The 27763-nt window shown below is 42.4% G+C and overlaps 1 protein-coding gene across 2 annotated transcripts in view; it reads right to left on the reverse strand.

Annotated features, from left to right (window-relative positions):
• Positions 1-2203: 2203 nt before the first annotated feature.
• Ctr1A (Copper transporter 1A) overlaps positions 2204-27763 on the reverse strand; it is a 44331-nt gene continuing 18771 nt past the window's right edge. Inside the window, exons 1-5 of one of the 2 annotated variants that reach the window (XM_037428599.2) lie at positions 19027-19153; positions 14582-14833; positions 10429-10492; positions 4455-4623; positions 2204-2646 (exon numbers count right to left, since the gene is read on the reverse strand). In XM_037428599.2, the coding sequence (XP_037284496.2) occupies positions 2445-2646; positions 4455-4623; positions 10429-10492; positions 14582-14824 (678 nt within the window). In that variant the 5' untranslated portion in view covers positions 14825-14833; positions 19027-19153 and the 3' untranslated portion in view covers positions 2204-2444. Of the gene's footprint in view, positions 2647-4454; positions 4624-10428; positions 10493-14581; positions 14834-19026; positions 19154-27763 lie in introns of those variants that run through there. The other variant, XM_075878237.1, reaches the window with a different exon arrangement.

Raw genomic sequence — 27763 nt, forward strand, 5'->3', positions numbered from 1 at the left:
ACACCAGCTAGTGCTTTGGGAGCACACCTGAGCAGTTTCTAAATAGAAGATCACAATACAACAAAACATTGCATGAATACGTCTGTACTAGGCCTGTGACTTTCTTACGTGTGCCACCAGTAATTGAAAAAAAAAAAGAATTCATCTCTCACTCTGTGGCATTTTGCTGTGAAACAAGCCCAATGAAAAGTGAGCTGTCCGCCCACACATATGTAAATAAAAAATACAAAAAAGCATGCTTTTATAATATTATGCCTATATACCATATTTACTCGTGTAATCCTTGCACTCACATAATTCTGACACTCGTCCCACATTTCCCAACAAAAATAGGATATTTTTTTTCCCCACAAGTAATTATTACACCCTTGAAAGTTGGAGCTGTAATGTCGTCTGCTCCTTTCAACCCCTGATGATGATAGCGCACAACAAATGGGTGCCATCTCTGGTGGATTATGTGTAATATTAATGCACAGAGCCTCAACAGAATCCAAGCCAAAGTGGCAATTGCGCCTTGTAGCGTATTAGTGTACGTCCGTTCTGTGGTTACGCTATGGGGCGATACTGAACCTACACGGTTGCTTTCAAGTTGAAAGTGATTGATCATGCACTAAACAACGGCAACAGGGCCACCGCCGGTAGGCTATCTGGAGTCGGTGAGTTTTGTGTGTGCTATCAGCAAAGGCAGCATGGGCAGCTGAAAACCACTGAGATCCGCTGTGCCTTCCATGTGCCTAGGACTGGAATGGATCCTAAAACTATTTCTTCGGAATGTAACTGCAGACCATTCCGTGTTAAATTGACGTCGTACGCTAAACTCTCACGGCCTCCAGTTGAGTGACGAACACCAATGGTACACCCGCAACGCCCGCAGGCTTTGCGTACGGTATTCCAAAACTTGGTACTATTTGCTTGCAGCTTTTGTGTCACAAATAAATCTTGCCTTCTGTTTACCCTGTGGTTTTATTGTTAAGGTATGTCTTGATTAGTACTTCTCAAAGCTTGCAGTTAGTTGTTGGCATGAGAATCCCAATTTGCGGCCATTTCGTTTTTTCCCCCCCCACTTTGTACATTTTTTAAGAAAATTTTCCTCACATAATTCTCGCACCCCCAACATTTCATTGGTTTTCCGCGAAAAAAAAGTACAAGGACTATGCGAGTAAATACGGTAGTATCTTTGTTTAAGGTTGTAAGGAAAGCCCCAGAGGCTCTAAAACTTTGAGCAATTCCCCCTTAGCAACAGTTAAAAAAAAAGGGGCGAATTTAGTCCAGTTAAAATACACAAATTAAGCTCAGCTATAGTCTGGCAGTTTCATGGCCTACACACAGGAGCCAAATAACAACACTACCTTTAATATGAATCTCAAAGAGGCAAACTATCATACAATAATATCAGCTACTTAAAACTTAGAATCAACCATATATTTAATCAAAATTCTCATGATTAGAGGCTAGGTATCCACAAGGCTCTGAGTAACTATCATTTTATCCAGCACCACTATACAATACAAAAATCAGTCATGTTCATGTGGAAACTCAAAAATAACTGAATTGTTCAAAAAGGCAAGGCTTCAGGTTAACATAGGGCAATGAAATCGCACTATGAAGACAGTATGTCTTGTTCTATATATATGCTTCATGTACACCACAATAGGTGTTTACCAGAAAGGTGGTAAAAGATCCAGTGTCATAGAATAATGCTGTGACAAGAAAATGTTCATAAATTGTGAAATAAATCTCATGTGGCACTAATGAAAGTACAACCTACCAATCCTAAAAATCACCTAAAGACCATAGCACTTTACAATGTTAAATTTACAAATTCACTGGAGAGAAAACTACATAAAAAATAATTAGAGTGTTCATTTAAATTCATTGACAGTGTATAACAAAATGAGCTAAATGCTAAATGATACAAAACTTTCTACATTGCCTTCATCAAGCCTGCCCCCTTGCTTGTGCATGAAGCACAGAGAGCAAACTGCATTCCAAAAATTGTGTGTTGGTAACAGTGCACCCTTTAGTATTGTATGTCAAGTAGCTATAGCTATTAAGCACATCTGATGACAAACTTTGACAAAGGATCCGGCAGTTGTGTCAATCGATGCCAAAACAAAACACAAAAGAATTAGACCCTCAAACACATGATAGCGAAGCAAATGCACAGCCAGTAGCCCACTTTTAGAGGTTTTCTGCACTTGCCAAATAAGTAAGTATAATCACAAGCTGTAAGATAATCTAACTTGTCACTATAGTTATCTGGCTGCATTGCTCACGCTTCAATATACTTGTAGGTGAAAAGAACATACAGGCATAATGAGCCTTAATAGTTTCCCAAATAAGGAACTACATAAAGTAATACATGTATACAATGTGGCATTGCGTATGCATTACATTGGGCTTAGTGTCTGTCAAGAGCAGAACACGATGGTTAGTGACAATGGTTAGTGACAATGGTCAGTCACATCCACAACAGTTGCTTTTTTCCAACCAAAGATGAAGTAGCCACACCCGGCACCAAGTATAACACCCAAGCATAGCCAGACGTTGTACGTCATGAAAATCAACATAAGAAAGTAGCTGATCACCATCTGAACCATATGTAGGAAAGTCTGTAGCAAGTGTGGCCAGCTCACTATCCTGTTCCTGTAGAAATAAATTTTGAAAAATAGAATGAATTAAAAGTTTGCACACACAGTTTACACAATGCACATTTAAAGCCTAATAGCTCAGTGTTCTGGGTCAGAAACATTCCTTTATAAATGTTATGTGAAACAGAAATGCAGTTTAATTATTAAATAAGCATACGAAGTACATCTTTAAGTAATTTTTTTTTTTCATCTGAAGAAAGAAAAGCAATGGCACTGATAATTAGGTGCTGAGGGATGGAATTACATAAGTTTAAGCACACAAATACAGAAAAGTAATACTTTACAGTCATGCTGTAAAATGTCTCCAATCCCATAGCCATATATTACTAAGAAAAAGGCAAAAAGAAGTGTTGCACCAAAGAAAAAAAAGAGTGTTAAATGCAACCACACTACACAAAATGCACCACTAGCAATATGTAGTCCAGTCATTAGCATGCAAAAAATAAACTTTTTTAAAAGCTGAAAAAACAACAAAAAGATCCAACTACGATTTTTCAGGTATGCGAAAAAGATCAGTAAATATTTAGGATTCGAATCACTGAAGAACGCCAGGCCCTCTGAGCTTCCTTTGGTGATATGCTTCCGTTGCGAATCTAAACCCCGCATTCCAATGACCACACACACCCCAGAGACAGATGTTTGCAGGAGACAGGATCCATGGCAAATGGGCATTTTTATTGTGTTAATGCATCAATTTAATGCTTTCAATTGAATGAATATCTGTGTGCACAACAATTATAATAAAATGAAGTGTTTTAATTATATGCTATATGTATTCCCCTAACAAGAGGGAATACAGTCCTTTTCCTGCTAACCTCACTTCCTTGCTGAAGAACTCTTGCTAAATAGCGCATGCTAAAAAGCTCACACAAGCTGAAATATTTTGCATGCTGCATGACTGACAGCTATAATACCTGCATGTAGTGATAATATGGCCATATACCAGTGCCACAATAACTACTGACAAATTAAGAGTTGACTGCAGTGGAAAAAGTGGAGAAAAGGTTTATATGATGACTGACTAAAATCAAACCTTCTTTGCTACAAGAGCAGTGCGCACAGAATGAATGAAAAAGACTAGGACAATAAAGAACAGTGAAAGGATGGGTGCAGCTTCACAGCACATGTTGTGTGACTAGTCTGTTCTTATTTTGATATTATCATTCTACAGCCAATTGCAATACAAAAGCCAAGCTCATAGAACTTGCTCTGTCGTTTGTCTTCCCAACTTTCCTGTTGTGTTGCCTTTGCTATCACAGTTTTAATATCAAAGCAAAGAAAGGCATGAATTTTTTACATGTTGAACCAACAAAAGAGAAGGAAGTCAAAGAACAGAAACTTCCTCAGTCCACCATCAAGATGACCAATCAAAAGATGTGGAGCCGTGAAAATGCTGCTGGTTCAGACATCCAGCAGCATTTTCACGCAATGATGAATGTCATTTTGAAAATCGCAATAACGGGAGAGGTCTTTGAATATGTATTAGACAAGCATAGCCATAATGAGACGTGATTTTGTGAATGTAGCAGAAATTCATTGCTGTTATAAGGATTTGTATACGGCAAACAAGAGAAAGAATAGTCTGTTCTGCTGAAATTTGTATGGATGTACAAAAACGCTACTTCGACTTCCTCTACAGAGGCACCCCACAGAGGAAGCCTTTTACGTTTTGTTGTTTTCAAAACGTACAAAGATTTCAAAATTGTGTACAGAGCTAACCACCAAGAATAATAGAACATGACACAACATTTTACTGATCTTGCCACCACAGATGCCATGCATAAGACCTATTAGTGTACAAACCTGACTATTTGATGGACCTCCGTTAGAGTGCGACCATCGCGGCCTGTCACAGACACGGATGAGTAGCTCATGCTGGAGAAATGCAGCCTGAAGAGATGCTCGCGGAAATACTTCAGGGCCTCATACAAGGCAGCCATGAAGAAAACTCCCACCACAGAGCCAACCATTCCTGGAAACGTTATACAAACATTAGTGTACTCTACTCTTGTCTACTATAACAGCATATTTTTGTACATGCGCAGGCGTTGTACTTGAATATACAATTCAGCGAGGGCTTTCTGTTGATATAACAGTCTATAGGTCTAAGCAACGCTACTATAGGTGGATGATGCAGACATAATAAACATAGCATACCTATTCAAAAATGACCCCATGTTACACATAGGAACAGCGTTCCGTTTGCACAATAGGTTGCCTGACCATGCCGAATGTGGGAACAACCAAAACTGCTTTGTCTACGAGACCCTTAGTGGCATCGATTTATCGGCAGAGTGATTACCAGCAGCTCTCAAGGAAGGATCAAGGTGGCTATCAGCATGAAACATAGCTGAATCAACTCAGGGACTGGCCGAAGTTATAAATGACATGCTGGCAATGCACAAAAGGGACAAGAGAACCTGTAAACTGTCAAAACACATTACCAGGCACATGCACATGATGCCAAACAACAGCAACAAGGTTGGCCATCACAGCTTTTCATGTCAGCACTTTATGGCTGCCCAGAAAGTTTCACTGGTAAGCTCATAGCCTGTGTAGTTATTAACTGCCCCCTTGATGACAAGATACAAATGACTGCTGGGGCTATGCAGTCAACTCCTCTTAAACAGAACTCTAACGGGATCCATAAGACTGTTCCATTTATCAAAAGTTTCATTTAAGCAAAGTACACTTATTTAGTGAATCAAAACCTTTATTCAAATTGCACAAAAACTCACCTTACTCATGAGGATGAGTAGGAGAAAAAAAGGAGTAAGGGTGGTTTGTTTGGCAAGTTCGAGTTGTTTTTTCACAAGGTACGCACCCATGCCTGACAAACTAGCCAGAAATTCTGGACAAGCCTCATGCTCAAAATATCGCTGCAAAAGTTCAACAGCCTCTTTAGCTGATCAGTCTGGTGGCACCACTGCACTGGCAATATTGTCATCACATTCATCGCTGGAAGGTTGATCATCATCTTGCGCTTCAGCAATCATTTCCTTGACAGCCTCCTCACGACAGGCACGAACATTTTCATCAATTGATTCATAGTCCTGCAACGTGAAAGAGGCAGAGAGCACGACCTCACTGAATACTGTCTCAATGTCGGCATCAGCAGAGCTTTCTTCTTCAGGTACTGCTTCTTGCACTTGAAAGCCAGCATGATGAAAGCATCTGTGTATTGTTGTTGCTTTCGCTTGCTCCCAGGCACGAGACAAAATGTGGATGGCTGCCAATAAATCTATGCTGTAGCATTTCCCGCTGTCTGCACAAAGCAGCATTTGATGGAGCAAAATTGTCTGCGGTAATGAACTTTAATGTTCTGAATAACCCCTTGATCCATCGACTCAACCACTGCCGTTGCATTGGCTGGCAAGAACTCCAGAGTGATGGCTTGGAGTCTTTCAACCTGAACGTGGGCTGGGCAATTATCCACGATGAAGACAACCTTCCTGCCTTGACTCGTGAATTTTGCGTCTTCCTCTCGTAGCCAGTTTTCGAAAATGGCCATGGTCATCCACCCTCTTCCGTTCACATGGTCTGCAACGGGAAGTGTCAAACACCTTTGAAACAACGTGGTTCCCTTGATTTTCCTATTAGTACCAACATCTTCAATTTCTCATCTCCTGCCATGTTTGCACCCACCAGCACAGTGATGCAATCTTTACTGCGTTTTCCTTTACTACAGGCTTCGCCTTATAAAAAAGACCCATCTCGTCGACAATGAAGACGTCTCGTGGCTCAAAGCTCATCAAAATTTCCTTGCGCCGCCCCTGTTGCCAGTCGATGCAAATGTCCCTGTTGACTGCAGCACTCTCACCTGAGATTGCTTTGAAGACTAGACCATGGCGTGTTTTGAAGCGGCTGAGCCGTCCGTCGCTTAGGACGAAGTTCTCAACACCCATTTGCATGGCGATCTCGAGCTTTCTGCTCGAGAACTGATCCGTTTATGGGCAAATTGGAACTCCGTGCATGCTTGAACCAGAGAAAAAGAACTTTTTGAAGTTGTTCATAAGGCGTTGTCCGCATCCGTATTCGTTTAGATGTAAAGGTCCCGTTATTTACAGAGCCTTCAATCTTTTCTCTGTCTTAGCAGATCCGCGACAGCATCAATTTCGGGATGTTATATTTTTTTGCCACCTCCGTCTTGGGCAGGCCACTTCGATCAAGCTCCTGAAGAATTCGCAGCTTTTTTTCAAGCAAGAGTGCATGGTGCGGCCGCTTCCTTTCCACCTGGCTGACATAACATCGTAATGCACCGCACTTAGCCGTACAAATAGGCCTAACACACAACTGACTCACCGACTTGACTCCCACAGCCACCACAAGTGAAAATAGCTACTGAATTGGCTTGTTTCGAGGTGTTGCCATGGTTGCGAGACTACCTTTGGCGTGAATGAGCCTATGCTACGTTTAGAGTTTGTGCCGTTTAACCGTAGGTGGCCAATAACCACTGTTTCGATTAACCGATGAATTTTACTGCGCAACACATAAAAATCCAGCCACATGAGCCCGTCTAGTTCCGTTAATGAGGCATTTTCGTTTAAGCGAGTTTCGTTTATTGGGAGTCCACGGTCTGTAGAAATATTAAAAAAGAGAGAAGAAACATTTTCAGACTAGGTAATCAAGTATTGACAACAACACAAGAAAAATACTGCAGTCCTGGTAATATTACATGATCTTTGAAACTTCCTATGGCTGCACGATTGTGCTCACTCGGGCAACAATGTGTAACGGTGCCCAGTTTCATCATGGTACACGTGTGAGACAGCATCCCGCTGTAGTGTGATGGCAGGACCTCACCACTGCATCACTTTTTTTTTTCAGTACTCGGATATTATCGTACATACGGTTTACTTTTAACTTTTTTTGCACAAAATAAATCTCAACCTCAACCAGGAATTTCATCAAAACATGCCCATAGCAAGTCTTATTTGTCCAGGATTTTTATTTCACCCAAGGAATGCCGAAGACAGTGGCACCAATTTTCTCCTGTTGCTCTGAAAGCTTTGTCCCTAAATGCCAAAAGCTCGTTCAAAAAGTTTGCAGATGCAGTTAAGATTCATCTTCTCTGGGTTTAAAAAACTGAAGCAAGCTATAACTACGACTGCAGCGCCTTCTCTGGGCTATAATGCAGTATTGGGTTGTTTTCCAGCCCAAGTGGAAAAAGAAAGTGCTTGAAACTGTACTTCGAACACAAAAGCATCAAGAATTTGTAACAGTAATACAGCACAGGAAATGAAGACAGATTAGCCACCTTTCATAACAAACAAAATTTTGAAATAGTTCTCTTTTCTAATCACAATGCCCATGAGATATTAGGATTTACCTACAGAGAAAGAATAGACAGGAGAGGAAACTTGACTTCTTCCCAAGCCCCAACAGTGTCCACCCCAGGGAGTGGCAGCGAACATCATGACAGTGCCACCAACAGAACCGCGGCTGAACTGCTGCGCGGAAGCGGCAGACGCAAGAAGTGTTGAGCTCACTCTTGTCATCTGCTTGCGCACTTGTGCTCGAACTTCGCCCTTGCAGTTGGTGACAATATCAGTGCATAGCTCAAATACACTCACTAAATGAGATAACAAAACGTTACATTTTTTTGCTAAGCTAGCCAGAGTGCTGTGAGAGAATGACCATACCACGATGGTCTCACAAAGCTGTCCACAAGGTCTAAACAAGTTCGCTTTCACTCTTTTATCTTCTTATGCTAGAGCAAAAGCTTTATTTATGAAAACATGTCATACAACATGAGATAATGAAGAAAAATACATGCCATGGAGCCTTCCTCAAAAACGTGAACAACAGAGATTCTTAGATAATTAGGAAAAATTTAAAAATCCAAAGGAAAAAAAAGCGAAAGAAGTCATTTTCATGTGTCTGCACTCTTCAAAAGTCTGTTTTCTTTGGAACTTCATGAGAACCATTTGCAGGTACTTCTGACTCTTAATGCATATTCTCTACATTTGCTCATTTGGTGCTGATTTATTGGTAATTTCAGGGATATTCCAGCTTGTTCTCGGCTTTATTTGTAGGCACAAGTAAAAGCTCTTTCAGAAATGCTAGGCACTGCTTCAAGGAGCAACAAGAACTTTGGCTGGTCAGGGATGTCTGAGCATTTAAACTTCGCATTGCATCACACCTGCTGACCATCCCACAACGAAAATAATTTTTCTAGATGTAGTCACTTGTTTTCAGTTCTCAATCCCTTTTCATATAGCCCTTGCCTATTCTTTTACCTATTCTTGGTCAGACGCTAGAGCATTGCAAGTTCAAACGTTCTTCCTACAAAGCATTGATTCACAAATCTAAGAGCGTAAGACTCGGCGCTACTATCCCATCGGGTGCCATCTGCTCAAACGTGCTTCAGAAATCTGTGTTGTAGTCCTGTATCACACTGATCGGCATTTTTTTACGGCGCATGTTAATGAGCTACAACAAAAGCTTGTCTTTTGTTCTATCGAAGAAAGAGCAAAATCTATCCCCAAGCTATAAAATGAGTGATTTCAGGCATGTGCCTAGATACAATTACGGATCATCTGCGTTTTGAATTATGCCACTTTCTTCCTTTCGGTGTCGTCCGAAGAGCAATTAATGCAATATATAAATAAAAATGCTGGCTCTAACATGCTCTACTACACATGATTCATTTCGTTTTGGCAAACCACGCTGGCAACAAACTCTTACAGCTGCAACCGGCCATGTAGTGTAATCGGCCAGTAGTTGATGTAGCAGACGACACCCTGATTTTGCTCGAGCGCCATCAAAGACCGTGGTTGCCCGCCCTCTTCTACCGCAGCGAAAAACAATAGGTGCGTGCATCGCTGCAAGGACTGATGCGCACACGTTTGCCAACCTCCTCTCCCAAGGTGACATTATCGCGCCGCACGCCGACGCTGGTGCCAGCCCGAAGTTTTTCCTCCCGTCCTTCTTGCACCTTGGATAATATACCCCTATACTACAAGTACTTTTTTACTAGATGTGTAAAAAAACACATAAAATAACGAATGTCAAAACAACAGCTCTTGCACTCTACAGGAAAAACTGTCTATGCAAATGCAGAGTCTTCCGAGTGATTGCGGTGTAGGAACAGGTCACTATGTGAAGTAATGGCCACTACAGAGTAGTAGCAGGTTTAGGTTTCAGCAGCCAGGAATTTGCTGCTTAATTTCAACAGAGCAAATTTATTTTATTTGGTCAATCTCCCCATTTTTGGTGTTTTAGAAACAATCTGATGAGCTACAGTATAGCACACTCTGCTCCTTCAACGAGCATACAGTCTATACATGCACACGTGGCATGCTTTTCTTTCTTTTTCTTTGCTTTTTCAATTACTGTCACTCTTGCGACTTCACCAGATATGACTGCCTTCTCTCTATTTTTCATAAACAACATTTTTACTTGGCCCAACATTATGTAGTTAATGGCATTACATATACAAAATGATGTAAACGAGGTAAGTAAACTTTGTTGAACTTTTCATTTGTTTTTTTAATTACAGACAAATATTTGATGTCCAGTTAGCAACTCATATCCCAAAACGTCATTTTTCTTTAGTATATATATTCGGTTTGATAATTTCATTATTCAAGTACCCTTAATCTTCGAACTTTCTTGAAAACGGTGAAACTTGGTGAAATTTTAAATTTTAAATCTCTTCTTCTGACTGCTTCAATTTTACTGAAGAAGCAAGAACTAAACATCTAAGCAACTAAGTAATTGGTGCTTGAAAAGAAGAGCCGTCTATTAGTGTTGCACTTTTCTTAGTAATAAGTACCTGCAACAGAAGAGACAGCCCAGTCTTTGAAGAGTATGGTCTCAGTGAATCCTGTGTGGAAATACTGAAAAAACAAAAAATTGTAAGAAAATGAATGCATGGAAGAACACAAGAATTTCGAAGTTTAGAAATTTTCATATACTATCAACCCACAAAATAGAACAGAAATTGAACTACTTTTGCAGAGTTCTATGGAGCATTTTCATATTTACTGTCCTTGCTCTTAATGCACAGAACATATACCGTGTAAACCGGAACATAAGTCAAGATATATTCAATAAAACAACAAGCTAAAGTTGCCCCTCGTCTTATATAGGGGTGTCTAGCCGACAGTGCACCGCTGTCTGGCAACATGTGGCTTTCGTATGCATGAGAAGCCGGACATGGCCATATTCGCATTCAAATCCAATAGCAGGTTGTTTTTTTTTCTCTCTTGTCTGTTTCTTTGCGTTTGTGATTTGCCTTTAAATTCTCGCTCCGCTTGACATTGTGTTTCATTTTTAGTGGTCTTTTTTTCGTTCACTGAATATGAGTAGCGGTACAAGAAGCCAGTACTCAGCTGTGTTTAAACTAGAGGTTGTTGAGTTCGCAGAAGTGAATGGGAATATGGCTGCTCAGCGCCGCTTTGGTGTATCAGAAAAAAGCATGCGCTATTGGAGGCTGCAGATGTGCAATTTTCGGAAAATGTCATTTCGTGGGCGAAGTTTGGTTCATCCGCAGCTGGAGAATACGCTAGGGAACTTTGAGTGGGAAGTTCTTGCGTGCTCACTGCCAGCGAACGTAGATACCATTCTCAAGAAAGCTATGGAATTCGCTCGACAAGCTGGGCTCCCGAGACAAGAGTTTCGTGCACCAAACTCTTGGGTGCGTCGATTCATGAGACGCAAAAAATGTTATTTCCGGTGGTGCACATTCATCAGTCACAAGTTTCCAGACGAGTTCGAGGACAAGCTTATAAACTTTCAGGGCTTCATGAACCGGCTTCGGGAGCAGAACAACTACATGAAGGGGCAGATTGACAATGCCGACGAGACCCCCCGTGTGGTTTGACATGCCTTCATCGACCATGATCCTGCACCGTGGCGCCAAGGATATGAAGCTGTTGTCCACTGGCAACGAGCACTTGCGCTTCACCGTCAAGCTGGCATGCATGGCAGATGGTACAAAACTTCCACCCTTCATAATTTTCAAACGTAAGACAATGCCGAAGGAAGTGTTCCCGCCCGGTGTTGTCTTTTGCGTCAACAAAAAGAGATACATGGACGAGGCCATGATGCTCGAATGGATACGAGTAGTGTGGAATTGTCAGCCAAGTGCATTGCTGCGTCTTTGCAGCATGCTGGTGTTGGATGCGTTTTGTGGTCACTTTACCGACACTGTGAAGCGCGCACTGGGCGATGAAAAAACGGACCTCGCCGTGATACCACGTTTTATGAAGTCCACCCTCCAACCGATCGACGTTGTGCTAAACAAGTCGTTCAAGGACCGAGTGTGGCTGGAGTACCAAAAGTGGATGTCCGGCGACAACCCAAAGACACCGACGGGCCGCCTACAGAGGCCTCAGCTTGCGACTGTTCGTGGCTGGGTGCTTTCCGCCTGGCGTTCCTTGCCAGATTCCATGGTGAAAAATGCTTTTAAGAAATATTTTATCAGCAACTCGCTGTAAGGCACGGAAGACAGCGCACTGTGGGAGGCGGCCAGCGACAAACTCACGTCTTCAGAAGACAGTGGTGCTTCGTCTGACAAATAGGAACAGTTGCGATGGTGGTTGAGGGGAGCTCCGACGATCGGGGTGCGGTGTGCTCAATTCGCAAATAAATGTTGTTCGACAATTTTGGCTTGTTTTCCTTTTTTTTTTTTTTTTGGTAACCGGAACTTGGGGGGTCGACCTATATTCCCACTCGACCTATAATCCGGTTTGTACGGTAGTTGATTGATTTTATCCACTCTAGAGTGTCATGTGGAAAATCCACAATTTAGTAATGAGGCACAACATAGTTGGAGACTCCGAACCTCTGTTTCTTAAATGTACAGCTAAGTTTAAGTACACAGGTGTCGTTGCACTCTGCACGTATTGAAACGTGACTGCCGGGGCTAAGAATTGAACCCACGTCCTTGTGCTTAGCAGCAAGACACTAAGTACTTGGCTAAGCTACCATAGCAGATTAACATAACACTATTGATAATGTACCATTGCAAGAATTACACTTTAACTGCAATCAAGCGACACTTTGATCTAACCTGTGGTGTACAAATGTTTCCAATATATCTTTTTTTCCACCAAATGAAAACCACGTGGAATTAAGTATGTAGAGGATGCAACTAAACCTAGCACCACGTCAAAAATCTTGAGACTCTAAAGCTCATGCCCTAGCTGTGCAAATAGGCTATGGGCTTAATAAATATTTACAGCATACAAGCCAAGTAGCAGCAGCAACTTCTGCTAAAGTTTGCTATATAAGTTTGTGCTACTTATGATCAATAAATTTTATAGTGATCAATAATTTCAAGTGATCAATAATTTTTTATAGCTATGTAATTTATCTATTACTTCTTTTATTTGGCAACATTCACTCAAACTCATCAATTTTTTGTTTACCGTTTCATATAACTAATAACATCTTAACATTATTTCAATCAGGTTCTTTGTATGGCAATATAGAGATGTGCTTACAGGGCGCACTGTGTATTAGGTCCCCCTGATGTTATTTTATGAGCACATAAGTACCTAGATGGATGAATCTAAGTACATGAACATACTATTGCCCAAAATCAAACCCTTGAACTTGCATTTAGCAGTGATCCTAAACGACCACAGCCAGACCAGTTACCATATTGACGAGACAGATTGTCACAAGTAATGCAGCCTTGAGCAGTTGCATTTGATGGGAGCTAGACAGTCAAACGCCTATGGTCATGTGATGCAGCAGTCTCATGGACAAGAAAATTCAGGCAGGCAAACCCAGGTGCTTCTTATTTGTTTCTTCATCTTAATGGCCTGCCAGATATTGGTACCCAATTTGAAAATGGTGCTGCTATGACTGAATAGTATAAAGAGCCACACTGAATGTTAATGCAAGCATATGAAGTACGGACAGTTTTTTCACCGTCTTGCTGTACCTTTCGGGAGTGCCTTATTTGAGCCCAAGCAACAAAGCACTGTGTTTCATGGAGAACACAGACATACCTGACGATAACAACTCCTGAGTAACCATAACTTTGTGCCTGGGAACTTCCTACATTACAATGCCCCCTTCCTTTCAGTGGGCACTTGAGCGAGCCTCCACAGTCACTGATTACATGGGAATAAAAGAGGGGTAAGTGAGTAATAAAATTTTGAAAAACATGTCAGTGAGGTGAAACAATGTGTGAGTGGCTTCACAAGATACACTGAATAAGCCAGGCCAGTTCATTTTACCATCTGTATTTACAGAAAGACAGTGTGAGAAGTGATGTAGATATACAGGATTAGAATTTTGTGATTGCTCTATTGCTTTTCTGAACCATTAATTGATATATAATCAAGATATCTTTCATGCAAGTAATCATCCTGTGATATGTAAAAATACAATATGAAGTAATGATGTCTAACTTTGCATTCCTAAAACTAAAGCTTCCTCGAGAAACAGCCCATCCTAATGGATCCATTCAGCTTTAGTGTCCTTTAACTTCTTGAGGCCACTAGGAAGAGTATGCTGAGAAAAGCCTATAGCCCTGTTACCACATCTCTTTGTTTTTTAGCTACTAAACTTGACCTCGAGCACTGACACAGTAACCAAACTGTAAATACATTCCAAGACAAAAAGGCATATTTGTGGTGTTTTCTTGCTCCACAACAACAATCATTATCAGTCTCGTATGCCTTCTTAGCATTATCCCCACAAGAGGTTACTTCCCAGTAATCAATAGTGTGCCGCTATTGGTGTGACGTAGCACTTCTGATAAAAACATAGCGAGCGCAAGTTTAAGGAAAAAAAAAAAACAAGCAAATTGGATGACGTATATTGTTGTATTGCAGAAAGACACCACAAATACATCCATCTGCCTTAAAATGTATGGAGAATTACATTGCATATAAGGAATAAGCAACTAGAAACGAAGCTACTTATGCTAAAAATTTGCAAGCTGTGTGTACCCAGACTCATGAACTCACCATTGCCATATGCATGTCCAAGCTGCCATGGGAGGAACCGTCCCCGTGGTTATGGGCATGTGAGGAAGCATCAGCTGATGGATGGTGCATAGGAGTACTCATTGTAGTTGCAGCTAAAGCTGCAGTTAGGACTGTTGCTATTGGCGATGATGTGTGGGGGCTTGCTGTAGTTAAGTTTGGTGGTAAGGCATGATGGTGGCCATCGTGGCCAGAGTGTGCGCCATGATCCATACCGTGACTCATTTTTTTTGCCTGTAATCAATGTAATGTAGAAATAAAGTTACATTTTAGCAGATATAGGTGCTACCACAAAAGCAAAGAAAACATTCTTATTGCCATTGAAAGGAGAAATAAAATTTTGCTTAAAAATTATGATTTACCATGCTATTCACATCACCTCAATGATCACAACCTTTGACAAAACAACACCATCAACCATTAAAAATGTGCTTTTGTTGCATAATGCAGTGAGTAAACCCTTGAAGCTTCAATTCTATGTAATTAAATTATTAGTAAGGCTGCATTTGTATAACTATTATGCAAAAGATAAACACACAAAGCAAACTCCACTTATCTGTCTATTTTTCCTTCTCATTAATCACAAACATCACTGTTACATTATATTTTATGAGGACTGAACACACGGCAAATTGGTAATACACGACTACAAAAACTGCGCAAAAAAGAGACAAAAACACAGAAGGCACATGCACAAGTGCAAACTATTACAATAACAATGTTACTGTTACAATAATTTAATAAAGTACAGCACTAAAATCTCAATTCCAGCACTACATACATCCATGATAAGAGACTGATTAATGCTTGTTCTATTACACAAGTGACCGCTATTGCAAATGACCACAACCACAGTCACACTGCCTAATCATTCTATTTTAATATGAATTGCAAAAATGAAAAATAAAGAAAAAGGATACAGCCAATTAGCAGTGCCTTGTAACTGATTTAACAAAAAGGAAAAAAAATCCTTCTGAAATCACTCGTATCAAAGCTCCCCCAACAGCATCAAAGTTTGATTCAAAGTAGTACAAGGTTTACCAGATAAGTTGTAGCAGGTAAAGGTGTGCTGTCATGCAGGCAAATGCAACAATGGTCACAAAAGAACACATTCTACTCATGTGAAAAAATTTTTCAGGAGTTTCTTATTGTTAGTTTCTGAAGTGCAGGTGCAAATGCATTTCTGTGAATCTGCCATCACCAACCTGGCAGGTTCAAAATTGGCCACAAAATGATTAAGGCATACAGTGAATCGATTAGGCCTCAATGCTTCTGCTGACAAAAAATTCATATTTAAATAAAATGTAGAAAAATCACAGCAATATTCAAATTGTTAATATAGGCTCACAGGAGCCTACATTAACAAAACTGGCTTGTTCAGCATTCTGGCACTATCATGTACCATAATTCCTGCATTTAATTCCAAAAGTCTGTTGAGGGTCACTGCCGTAGGCCAGCGAAAAAAAACTGGAGCTATTTCTGACTCACTCAAGAAATATATTTTGCACTTAGGCCTCACTCAGGCTCACTCAGAGAAGTTTTTCCTAGCTGGCCTTAATCACACTAACTCACTAAAGATTGTCACAGCTGGATTCAGTTGGACTTGGACTCATAGCTCGATCCAAGTCCAAGTGCATAAACTCACGAGTCCGTTAGCATACAATTAGCTTTTTTGACTATGGTGTGAATGCTCGTTAACATCATCTCATATAATCGGTGCTCAATGTGACACCTTTCAATCTTGTACTTTAACATAAAGTCACCCGTGATTGCTACTGAGTAAGGACATTTTATTGAAAGACTTGAGTCACACGAGACATTCTTATGGAGAACTTCCTGTGTAAGATTTTGTGGAGGGGAGAGGAATGAATGCATCCACCACCCTTTTGTTTCTGTACCCCAAGCCTGTGATCAATCAATATTGAACAAGTGTATGAATGCTAGTGCATTGAAGTGTGTGTGAGCAGATTTGAGTATAAACGTCAGTCAACATAAAGCTGATCGCAATGCTGAAGTTGAGTAGACAGGACTACAGGTCAGCACAAAAAAAGTGGAGCTCACTCAGACTTACTCAAGAAATACATCTTCCCTTTAGGGCTCACTTAGACTCGGACTCATCAAAATTTTTCTCCACCGAACTCACTCAGACTCGCAAAACATTTTTTCAACCAGACTCAACCCGACTCACTTAGACCCAGACTCACAGCTAGATTTAAGTCTCAATGAGTCAACTCATGAGTGTGTTTGCCGATCTACGATCAGCTGAGCTTTTTTCGACCGTTTTTAGTTTCTGGTTTCTCACTGAACCAATTTTTGTCACCTCATTTACATGTTTTGCTTACATCATACGGCTGTAGGCCCGTGTGCTCAGATTTGGGTGCACGTTAAAGAACCCCAGGTGGTCTAAATTTCCGGAGCCCTCCACTACGGCGTCTCTCATAATCATATAGTGGTTTTGGGACGTTAAACCCCACATATCAATCAATACATCATACGGCACATGGTAACCACATCACAGAGCCAACACTAAGCAAGCTTGATGGCTATTACAGATACAGTTGCACACATGATCATGTGGACTAGAGTTAAATTCAAACTATGAGATATTTCAACGCTGCTTTTGGGGAAGGGTGCTTGAGGGTAGGTGCATATATAGAGGGTGTCGAGATCCCCTTGATATCACCTACCAAGCTAATATTCCTACTGTAGCACAAATGTACAGGTGATATAGACTGGCTTCCTTTTTGTTGATATTCCTCCTGCATTTCTTTGAAACCAAGTAACTACATATTTCAAGTTTAAGAGTGGGAAAATGAATAAAAAGTTTGATGTTGATCAGTCACCTTAATTTTGTAAATATCAAACTTTGTAAATTTTAATTTTGTGTATAGCTGAGCAAAACAGAGTATTCTAACTCAACAAAATCTGCACAGGTATTTCCACACAGGCAAGAATAACAATGATTGTACTAAAAATGCAACAATGTTTTTGTACGATGAAATGCATTGGGATTTCCCCAAGAAACAAAAGGAAAAGTGATATTGCAAGATACGTGCAAACATGCTGCTCTGATTGCAACTTCCCAGAGTTGTGTTACAGGTGAAGTATGCAAGAAAAGGATTTATTTAGATGAGCTGACATGCACGTGGGCCTTATAGAAGAATGAACTAGTTGGAAGTTCAGTTCATGAAGAAAAGAAAAAAAGCATATATATATATATATATATATATATATATATATTGTTTGAACCTCAAAGGCTCAGTTCCTGCCCACGCCAAGTTATCTTTTCACCCGCTTTTCTTTCTTCACATGTACATGACTATTCACTCTAATATCTTCCCCTATACTTTCCTTGGAATTATGATCATTGTCTATATATATATCTGTGTGTGTGTGTGTGTGTGTGTGTGTGTGTGTGTGTGTGTGTGTGTGTGTGTGTGTGTGTGTGTGTGTGGAGAGAGAGAGAGAGAGACTGAGTGAATGAGTGAGAAAGCAACAGTTATTGAAAGAAGTTTTAATGTTTACTACAAAACCTTTACTGTGCCATTCCCGTGTGTGCGCGCGAAATGTGGCATTGTAAACTGCTCAAATAATGTGCTAATAATTACTTGGATTGTTAAACACGACGTCACATGTTCTTGAGGGAGGTACTGGCGCGCTGAGTCTCGTTAGGTTAAGAAGTACTTCTTTTGCAATCGCTTAATGTCTCATGTCTATAACAGTAATGCATACTAAATGAAAATAAGTGTAGAATTCAACAACGCCTTACAATACACAAATTAAATAACTAACCAACGACTCGAAGCACCCCAATTGAGAGCCGTATTTCCTACATGTTAGCACGCGTAACCAGAAGCTTAAAATTATTTGTTCAACATACTTGAGGCAGACAATCGGAAGCCACTCCTCAGATAAGCGCCTGCCCCTATTTCTTTGTCATGTCAACAACCGGTTTCCCCGAAACGCACAATATCAGTTTCGAGCGTCGCGAAGGTCACAGATAATCAAGCTGGTCAGAATTATCCTACAAAACACTTATCGCCCTGACGCCTACTGCTGGCCACACGAATATTTCGAAGTTCGATTATCCATGAACCCCATGTTCACAGCTTCAATGCAACATATGTTGTTGCACCGGCAGTACAGTTATGCCGGTCAGCCTGCCTACAGTATGTGAACGCCACTTGTTGAGTTTTTTTTTTCTCGTTCTAGTAAAAATGACAATCAGTACATTCACGACTTTGAAAAGGCAGCGTTGCACGAAGCGATAGCCGCGCCAGTACATTCGTAAAATATATTGCGGTAGTAATACTGGTGCATTAATCGTAACATATATCTGATGCAAAGCGGATGGCATGCCTGTCGGTAAACAAGGAAAAAACAAAACAAAAGCGGAGTAAGGAACGACCAGGCGCTGAAGGACTCACCTTAATGCACTTTCTGTGAATTACTACTTCTTGGATTACAAAAAAACGTGCGTAGCAAGCCAAAGTATGCAGCCAAAGTATACACAAGCGAAGCGCACTATGCACAACACTGGTACGGTATCGTACACATTCCCTGCGCTGATAGAAAATTATACGTGTCCTACAACAGCGACATCCTTGGACTGCCAAGGTCAATAAAAACGTTTTCGTTCTCAAAATGAACTCCAGATGGCGCAAAAATAGTTAGCGCAACATACATTGTTCATGGCAACTTTTCTACCACGACAGCAATAATACTGCGCGATATATAATTTCTAGGCACTTACGTGCCGTATTTACATGTTCAAAACGTCATCTAAGCCTATGCCACGCACGCATAGTGCACGGAGCCTTCTTGGGTAGATGCATTCATTCGTTGTGAAGATGGTAGGTGTTTTGTGGTGGCGCTACGTGCTGTAGTGATGTAAAATTTAGTCCGATGCGCAGCGGCAATCAAAGAAAGGGTGAAAGGCGACAAGAGAGTTGCGATAGGGACGTTCCCAGGACAAACGCTGGGGACAGTAATGAGTCAAGCGGGTGAACAACTCGCAGCTAAAGCTAACAATCGCAACCTCGTTGTAATTGCGGGAGGGTTAAATGACGTCCTAAAAAAAGAATCGTCAGGACTAGCGACGACCTTGGCGAAAGGGGTGGATGACATGCGCACCGTGTCCCCCCAGGTGCAAATTGTAGTATGCACAGTACCGGAAGTACCAGTACGCAACATCAACCTGCAAAGAGCGGTAGTCGACGCAAACAAAGAGATATGGCGAATTAGTCGAGAGAAGGGTTTCGAGGTAGTGGATTTAAACAGGGAAGTGCACAGGTGGGGTGGATTCCAAAGAGACAAGATTCATTTCGATAAGAGGCTTGGACACGAGGTGGGCTGGCGACTGGCAGGACGCGCAGTAGCTTTTTTGGGGGGCTCACGGGCCCTTCGGAGTCCGGGGTAGCTCGTAACAGGGAAAACAAACAGGAGGACGCTTTGACAGGTAGAATTGCGAAAAACCAGAAAAAAGGTAAAAGAAAAAGGAAAAAGGCGCGTGTTGCAATTAGTTACATAAACATGCAGGGTGGCAGAAAGAAGGCAAAATGGTTAGAGATTGAGGAGCAGTTAAACAAAGAACAGATAGGCGTGTATGCGGTTACAGAAACACACCTTAGAGACTTGGAAGAGCCACCACATATTAAAAATTATGTTTGGGAAGGGTGTAACAGGACCATATCGGAAAGGAAAGGTGGGGGTGTAGGAATGCTAATTCACCGCGGAGCCAAATGGGTTAGAGTGAAACAGACGTGTTCAGAGCACCTCTGGGTTCTGGGCACAGTAGGTGGAAAGGAAACGTGGCTAGGGGTAGCCTACTTGTGGACGGGGAATAACTGCAGAGAAAAGAATCAGGAGATAGTGGATTGCATGAGTGCGGATATTAAGGAATTTGGTAATGGGGCCGAAATCATCCTTCTAGGGGACATGAATGCCCACATACATGACCTTGACGGATATTCAGACACCAATGGGAAGTTATTACTAGATCTTTGCGAGCAACATAGTCTGGAGATAGTTAACACAGGGCCTAAATGTGACGGCCAGATCACATGGGAAGTCGGAAACAAGCAATCAAGTATTGATTATTGTCTCATGACTGAAGGAATTTACCACAAACTGACAGAAATGAGGATAGACGAGGAAGGCATTAACAGCTTGGGTAGTGATCATAAACGAATAACATTACAAATGGGATACGAAACTAAAAATACGAGCATGGAATCAAAGTCTGGCAGCTCGTATTTAAATGACAAACAAATAATAAATATAGCCGCAAGAGTCGAGAAAGAAGTAGGCGAAATACCAGGCAAGGACTGGGAGTATAGGGAGCTGTTACATCTAATGACGAAGGAGATAGGGAAAGAGAAGAAAACCGTTTGCTGGAAAGGAAAAAGGAAGCCAAAAAGTTGGTGGAACAAGGAAATCCGGGAGGCGATCGAGAAGCGACGCGAAGCATCACGGGAGCATAGAAAGGCAAAAAAGGAGAAGCGGCCGCAGGACGAAGTCAAAAAAATATGGGAAATATATTTGGAGAAAAAATCCCTTGTACAGAAATTGGTAGAGGCAAAAATTAAAGGTGAAAGTGAACGCTGGATGACAGAGATACACGAAAAAAAGGAGGCCGCGCCTAGGATTTTTTGGAGCCACATAAAGGCGCTAGGTAGGAAGTCTGTCACAACGCAACAACATATTCTAGATGAAGGAGGAAATCAATTGGAAGGGTACGAAGCGCTAGGTTACATCCAAAAGGTAACAGCCGATTCGTTTCAAAAGAGCGTCCAGGGGATCTCCCCAGTGAGTAAAAGTGTGGCGGAGAAAGCAACAGAGGAAGAGCTAGTACTAGATAATTTCAACTGGAAAAAGGCCGAAGGAAAAATTCCAAAGCGCACTGCCGCGGGTTTAGATGGGATTCCCGTTAGCCTCATTAACGAACTAGGACATAACACTAAAGAAGCATTGTTAAAAGCAGTAGAAAAAAGCTTAAAGGACGGACAAATACCGGACAGTTGGCGACAAAGTAGAATGAACTTAATCTATAAAGGCAAGGGAGAAAAGGACAAGATTCGCTCGTATAGACCACTAACCATTACATCGGTACTATACAGGTTGGCGATGCAAGCAGTAAAAATGAAAATAGAAACATGGGCCGAACATAACGATATTTTGGGAGAACTTCAGAACGGATTTCGAGTCGACAGGCGGTTAGACGATAACCTGTTTGTTCTCACTCAGTGTATAGAAATATCTAAAATAGAGAATAGGCCCTTGTACGTGGCTTTTCTAGACATCACTGGGGCATACGACAACGTTAATCAGGAAATTTTGTGGGATATATTGAAAGGAATGGGCATGGGCGACGACTGTATACAGCTTTTGAGGGAGATATACCGAGAAAATACAGTTTGCATAGAGTGGGAAGGAATGCGTAGCAAAGAGAACGTTGAGGTTAGCAGGGGTCTGAGACAGGGATGTCCTTTGTCCCCACTGTTATTCATGCTGTACATGGTGAGTATGGAAAAAGCGCTAGAAGGTAGCAACATTGGTTTTAATCTGTCACACAAACAGGGCGGCATGATGATTGAGCAGAAGCTTCCAGGTTTATTTTATGCGGACGATATCGTCTTATTTGCGGACAGTCGAGATGATATACAGCAGCTGGCGAATATATGCGGAAGGGAAGGTGAAGCTCTTGGACTAGGATTCAGTGTAACGAAGTGTGGTTTGATGGTATTCAATGATCCCTGTGATCAGACGGTGTCCATACAAGGCCAAGAAATACCGAGGGTAAGTGAATACAAGTACCTTGGAGTATGGGTAAATGAGAGTGATAGATACATGGAGGTACAGGAAAAAGCCTCGGCAGCAAAAGGAAAGAGGAATGCGGCAATAATGAAGCACAGAGCGTTGTGGGGATACAATAGGTATGAGGTGCTTCGAGGTCTGTGGAAGGGTGTAATGGTTCCAGGGCTTACTTTTGGGAACTCAGTGGTGTGCATGAGGGCAGAGGTGCAATCGGGAATGGATGTAAATCAAAGGACTGTGGGACGCCTCGCGTTGGGTGCTCACGGGAAGACGACAAACGAGGCTGTAAAGGGCGATATGGGGTGGGCAGGTTTTGAGGCGAGGGAAGCGCAGAGCAAAATAAGGTTCGAAGAAAGGCTAAGAAATATGAAGGAGAGTAGATGGGCAGAGAAGGTGTTCCGTTATTTGTATAGGAAGAGCGTGGACACACAGTGGAGAAAAAGAACTAGAAGACTCACTAGTAAATATACGGCTGGTATTGTGAGCCATATGTCAACAAAGAGCGTTAAGGGAAAAGTCAGGGAGGCGGAGAGGATTTACTGGATGGCAGCTATGGAGAAAAAACCGGCTTTGAGTAACTACCGAAAGGGCAAAAATGAAATAAGGAGGGAGGCATTTTACGATAATTCAAGGGGAAGCGCTTTACTGTTTGAAGCGAGATCGGGTTGCCTTAGAACGCGTAGTTATAAAGCAAGATTCAGTAAAGAAGAAGAACAATGCACATGCTGCGGGAAAGATAAGGAAACGGCGGAACATGTTCTGATTGAATGTGGAGATATCCACCCAGGTGTACGTTTGGGCACGAACCTACAGGAAGCCTTGGGTTTTAGGGACAACAATGGAAAGCTGAACACACCCGCGATTGAAATAAGTAAGAGACGGTTAGAGTATTGGTGGCAGAAAATTAGAGAGAAAGGACAAAAATAAATATTGGAAAATAAAATATGGACAGTGTGCCGTAAATGGCAGAGAACTTAAGCTGAAAATTTACCTTTTTTCCATTAAGATAGAATTTATCGAAGTAGAGGCATTAGGCCAACATAAAAAAAAAGGAAAAAAGATTTTTTTTTTTTTGTCGAGCCTGGTGGCATACTTGTCACCACCCCGTTATAAAGGGGACGCTCATAGCATCCATCCATCCATGTATTTTGAATAGCGCCTGAGTTGAAGAGCCAACGCTTCGCTTTTAGGAGGCACAACTGGCGTAGCTGTTAAACTACAGCAGAATCAAAAGTTAGGGTAGTTGGATATGCATGGTATAACTGTCATTCAAGTGCACGAATAAACAGAAAGGAAGAGAGGACAAGCGTCCTCTCTTCCTTTCTGTTTATTCGTGCGCTTGAACGGCAGTTATACCTGTTAAACTACATATCCAACTGTTTAAGCGCGCATATATATGACATAACAATGTTCTCATTTCTAAATATGAATGCAGAGAGACAGAACCCTCGGCCTGGACAAGCAGGTGCGCCTCGTCAGAACTCCCGCGCCAAGTTGGCTGTTTTACAGGCCGCGAATGCAGCGAAAAAAAAAAAAAAAACATTTCGTTCGCCCCATTCGCAGCCGCCGATGATGGCGGTTTCGTTTCACGTGAACTAAAAATGTTCCGCGATTTTCGCTCTGCGACAGGAGCGGCGAGTTCTTGCCACCATTTTTGTGGCAGAGACTGCAGAATTTTTCTAATGTAACGTAATGTAATGATCTGTGTATTATATCAGTTTTTATGAACAGTAACGAAGGGCCCGCTTGTTTCGTCATTCGAGAACACTTTCCAATCGGAATTTATTTTAAAATGCACAGCATCGGTCACTACCAAAACAAATACGTCAACCCAATTTCGACAGCTTGTCTGGTCCGGCCTTATTTTCACGTGTCCCGACCAAAAATTGCTCCCACGGCTGCGATCAGAGCAAAAATATCCAACACACTGGTAGCTCGCCGCAGCGGGAGTGAGCTGTCCTTTTTTTTTTTTTTTCCACTGCGAGCGAATTCGCAGCCTGAAAATTGCTACCTCACTCTTACAAAGCTCAACACACCTTGCAGTGCCATATTATGGTCAATAAAGGCCAAAGTTGTCTCTTCCGGAGTCGTCAAACATAGTGTATAATGGCAAGTCTTCCAAGAGGAGACGTCAGTTTCAAGATTATGTTAGCTGTGTTTCTGCTTTTGTTGTTATAAGGCCGATAGAGAGAATGAAAATCAACGTTATACGAGAAGAAGGCGAGGGATGCCCCTCAAGCCATCTTTGACTGGTCGTTTCGGAGCACTGAGAGAGAGAGCTTGAGGAGAGGAGAAGACGCAACTTTCTTCTATCACAGGAGAGTGCTCTCTGAAAAGACTAGCCGAAAGACAGTAATAGTTTGCCGTTAGCGTGATAGCGGAGGTAAAGGAAATGGCGTTACCGTGCAGAAAACGTTGGTTGCGGACCGCTTCTAATAGTTTAACGGGATAGTGTTTACGTGCCCCAGCTGGGGTGATGGCGTCACCTATCAGAGGGTTTAGAAGTAAGAACAGTGAAAAGGAACATAAAACGAGAATATCTGACTGTGTCACCGCTTGAAGCATTTTTACAAGTTTATTTTAGTAATATTAAAAGTAAATAAATATGAACCACAGTCCAAACGCGAAAACATTCATGTTGCCGATTTATTTACATCGATCTTGTAGTTAGGTCTAGACACGATCTAAATGGGAAGCTATCTCAAAAACTACGCCAACTTATCCGTAATACTCGGTCGTCGAAGCTAACAGAAGGCAAGCGAAGCCACTTCAACCAGTAGTTTGCTGTGAACAAAGTGAATCTTTCAACAACTACGCCAAAATCACTTAGAAGCGGGCGTCCGAGAGCGCCGCTATCAGGGGCGTAGCCAGAAAATTTTTCTCGGGGAGGGGGGGAGCGTTCACACAGACCCGCCGGAGGGGGAGGGGGGGCACAGGCATCAGCTTTTTTCTGTGACATCACTATCGGCGGTAGTTCAAACAGACAGTGCACATGTACATCGTCATGAGATTCCGCCTCTCCCCATGCGTATGGTTGTGAAGGGAGTTAAAGTACTGGAAGAATGATTGATTGATTGATGCGTTGAGTTTAACGTCCCAAAACCACCATATGATTATGAGAAATGTCGAAGTGGAGTGTTCCGGAAATTTCGACCACCTGGGGTTCTTTACCGTGCACCCAAATCTGAGCACATGGGCCTACAATATTTCAGCCTCCATCGGAAATGCAGCCACCGCAGCCGGGATTCGATCCCGCGACCTGCGGGTCAGCAGCCACTAGATCAGATGATTGATTTGTGGGGTTTAACGTCCCAAAACCACCATATGATTATGAGAGACGCTGTAGTGGAAGGCTCCGGAAATTTTGACCACCTGGGATTCTTTAACGTGAACCCGAATCTGAGCACACGGGCCTACAACATTTCCGCCTCCATCGGAAATGCAGCCGCCGCAGCCGGGATACGAACCCGCGACCTGCGGGTCAGCAGCCGAGTACCTTACCCACTAGACCACCGCGGCGGCGCCACTAGATCAGCAGCCACTAGACCACCGCGGCGGGGCGTGCCTGCTATGCTGTCGTGCTGCGTCTTCCCACGCTACCTTCGCGTCGGTGTGGTAAAGCAGTTCGAAACGGAGCCTCGTAAATGGCGTGATTTGGGAAGTCGCGTCACGGAACCCTTTTGAATTTACTTCTCCCAACAACTTCTCCGAGCAACACTCGCTCACTGAATTCCGTGCCGACTAGTTGTGCCCTCGCGATCTCCGACGACAGTGCAGCTCTGGCCGACTGGACTGGTCCTACGCCACCTCCTGACGCTGGTCCCCGACGACGATGACAGCGCAGCTCTGGCCGACTGGATTAGCCCTACACCATCTCCTGACGCCGACAAGAGCTCTCTCTCGCCAGTGGGGCTCCGTCCTCGGACTCCAGCAACCGTGTTAGGGTGGCTAGAACCCTAACCGTGTCCATCTTTCCTGTCTTCTCCTTACTTCCGTCGTTCGCTGTCCCTGCGCCTCGCTCTTTCCTTTCTCTCTCTCTATCTCTTTACCTTTAATCCTATCCTTTTAATCTCTTCTCTACCCCCATTCCTCGTGAGCTACTGTTGAGGTGTCCTCCCCCTGAGAGGCAGTTACAGGGCTCACTTTTCTCTTCTTTTCATTTAAAATCACTCCCCCCAGCCTTCTCGCCGCACCACTGAATGGACTATAGTCTTCGAAAACGCATTATTGCGGTGACCAACCCGATCGGAGAAGACATCGTCAATCTCTGTTAAGCGTAGATGGCGTAGTCCTCGTCGGGGCGAAGTGCGGGGCGAAGTCAAGGACGGTTCCGCTTACAAAGAGGAATGAGAGGTATGCGCAGAATGTTTTTGCACATTCATTATTACATTTAGGTTTTGCTTACTTTGCTTAGCGAATTGCTTACTGTCTTAGTTTTACTGTCGAAGAAAACAGCGCTTCGACATGTATGCCGAAGCGCTGTTCTCTTCCGAGGTTGTTGTACATTACTTTCGTTTTCTGCAGATTAATTTTAAGACCTACTTTTCTGCTCTCCTTTTTCTAACTCTGTGATCATGATTTGCAATATAGGTAATAGTGCACTTGAAGTTGTAAAAGTAGACGTCTACTCCGAACAGGTAATAACCGTGGAGCCAAACCACGAGATTGAAGTAACTAGAAGAATAAGAATGGGGTGGAACACATTTTGCAAGTGCTCTCATATCATAACTGGTAGATTGCCACTATCCCTCAAGAGGAAGGTATATAAAAGCTGCATCTCGTCGGTACTTATCTATATATGGAACAAAAACCTGGAGACTTACAAAGAGGGTTCAGTTTAAATTGAGGAAGACGCAGAAAGCGATGGAGAAAAAAATGATAGGTGTAACATTGAGAGACAAGAAGAGAGCAGGGTGGATCAGGGAACAAACCGGGCTTAAGGTTAGTTGAGGTTAGATAGTTGAAATCAAGAAGAGGAAATGGACACGGGCCGGACATGTAGCGCGTTGGCAGCATAACCGCTGGTCAATAAAAGTAACTCACTGGATTCCCAGAGAAGGCAAGCGCATAAGGGGGAGACAGAAAGTTAGGTAGGCAAATGAGATTAAGAAGCTTGCGGGTATAAAGTGGCAGCAGCAACCACAGGACCGAGTTCACTGGCGGAACATGGGAGAGGCCTCTGTCCTGCAGTGGACGCAGTCAGGCTGCTTGCTGCTTGCTGCTACTGCTGCTGCTGATGATGATGATTCAAAAACCACGATATGACTACGAGAGACGCCATAGTTGGGTGCTCCTAAAATTACCAGCATTGATGTCTGCAGATGATATAGTATAGCCTACAACAAGGAA

This window comes from Rhipicephalus microplus, chromosome X, assembly GCF_043290135.1.
Source record: "Rhipicephalus microplus isolate Deutch F79 chromosome X, USDA_Rmic, whole genome shotgun sequence".
Lineage (NCBI taxonomy): Eukaryota > Metazoa > Arthropoda > Arachnida > Ixodida > Ixodidae > Rhipicephalus > Rhipicephalus microplus.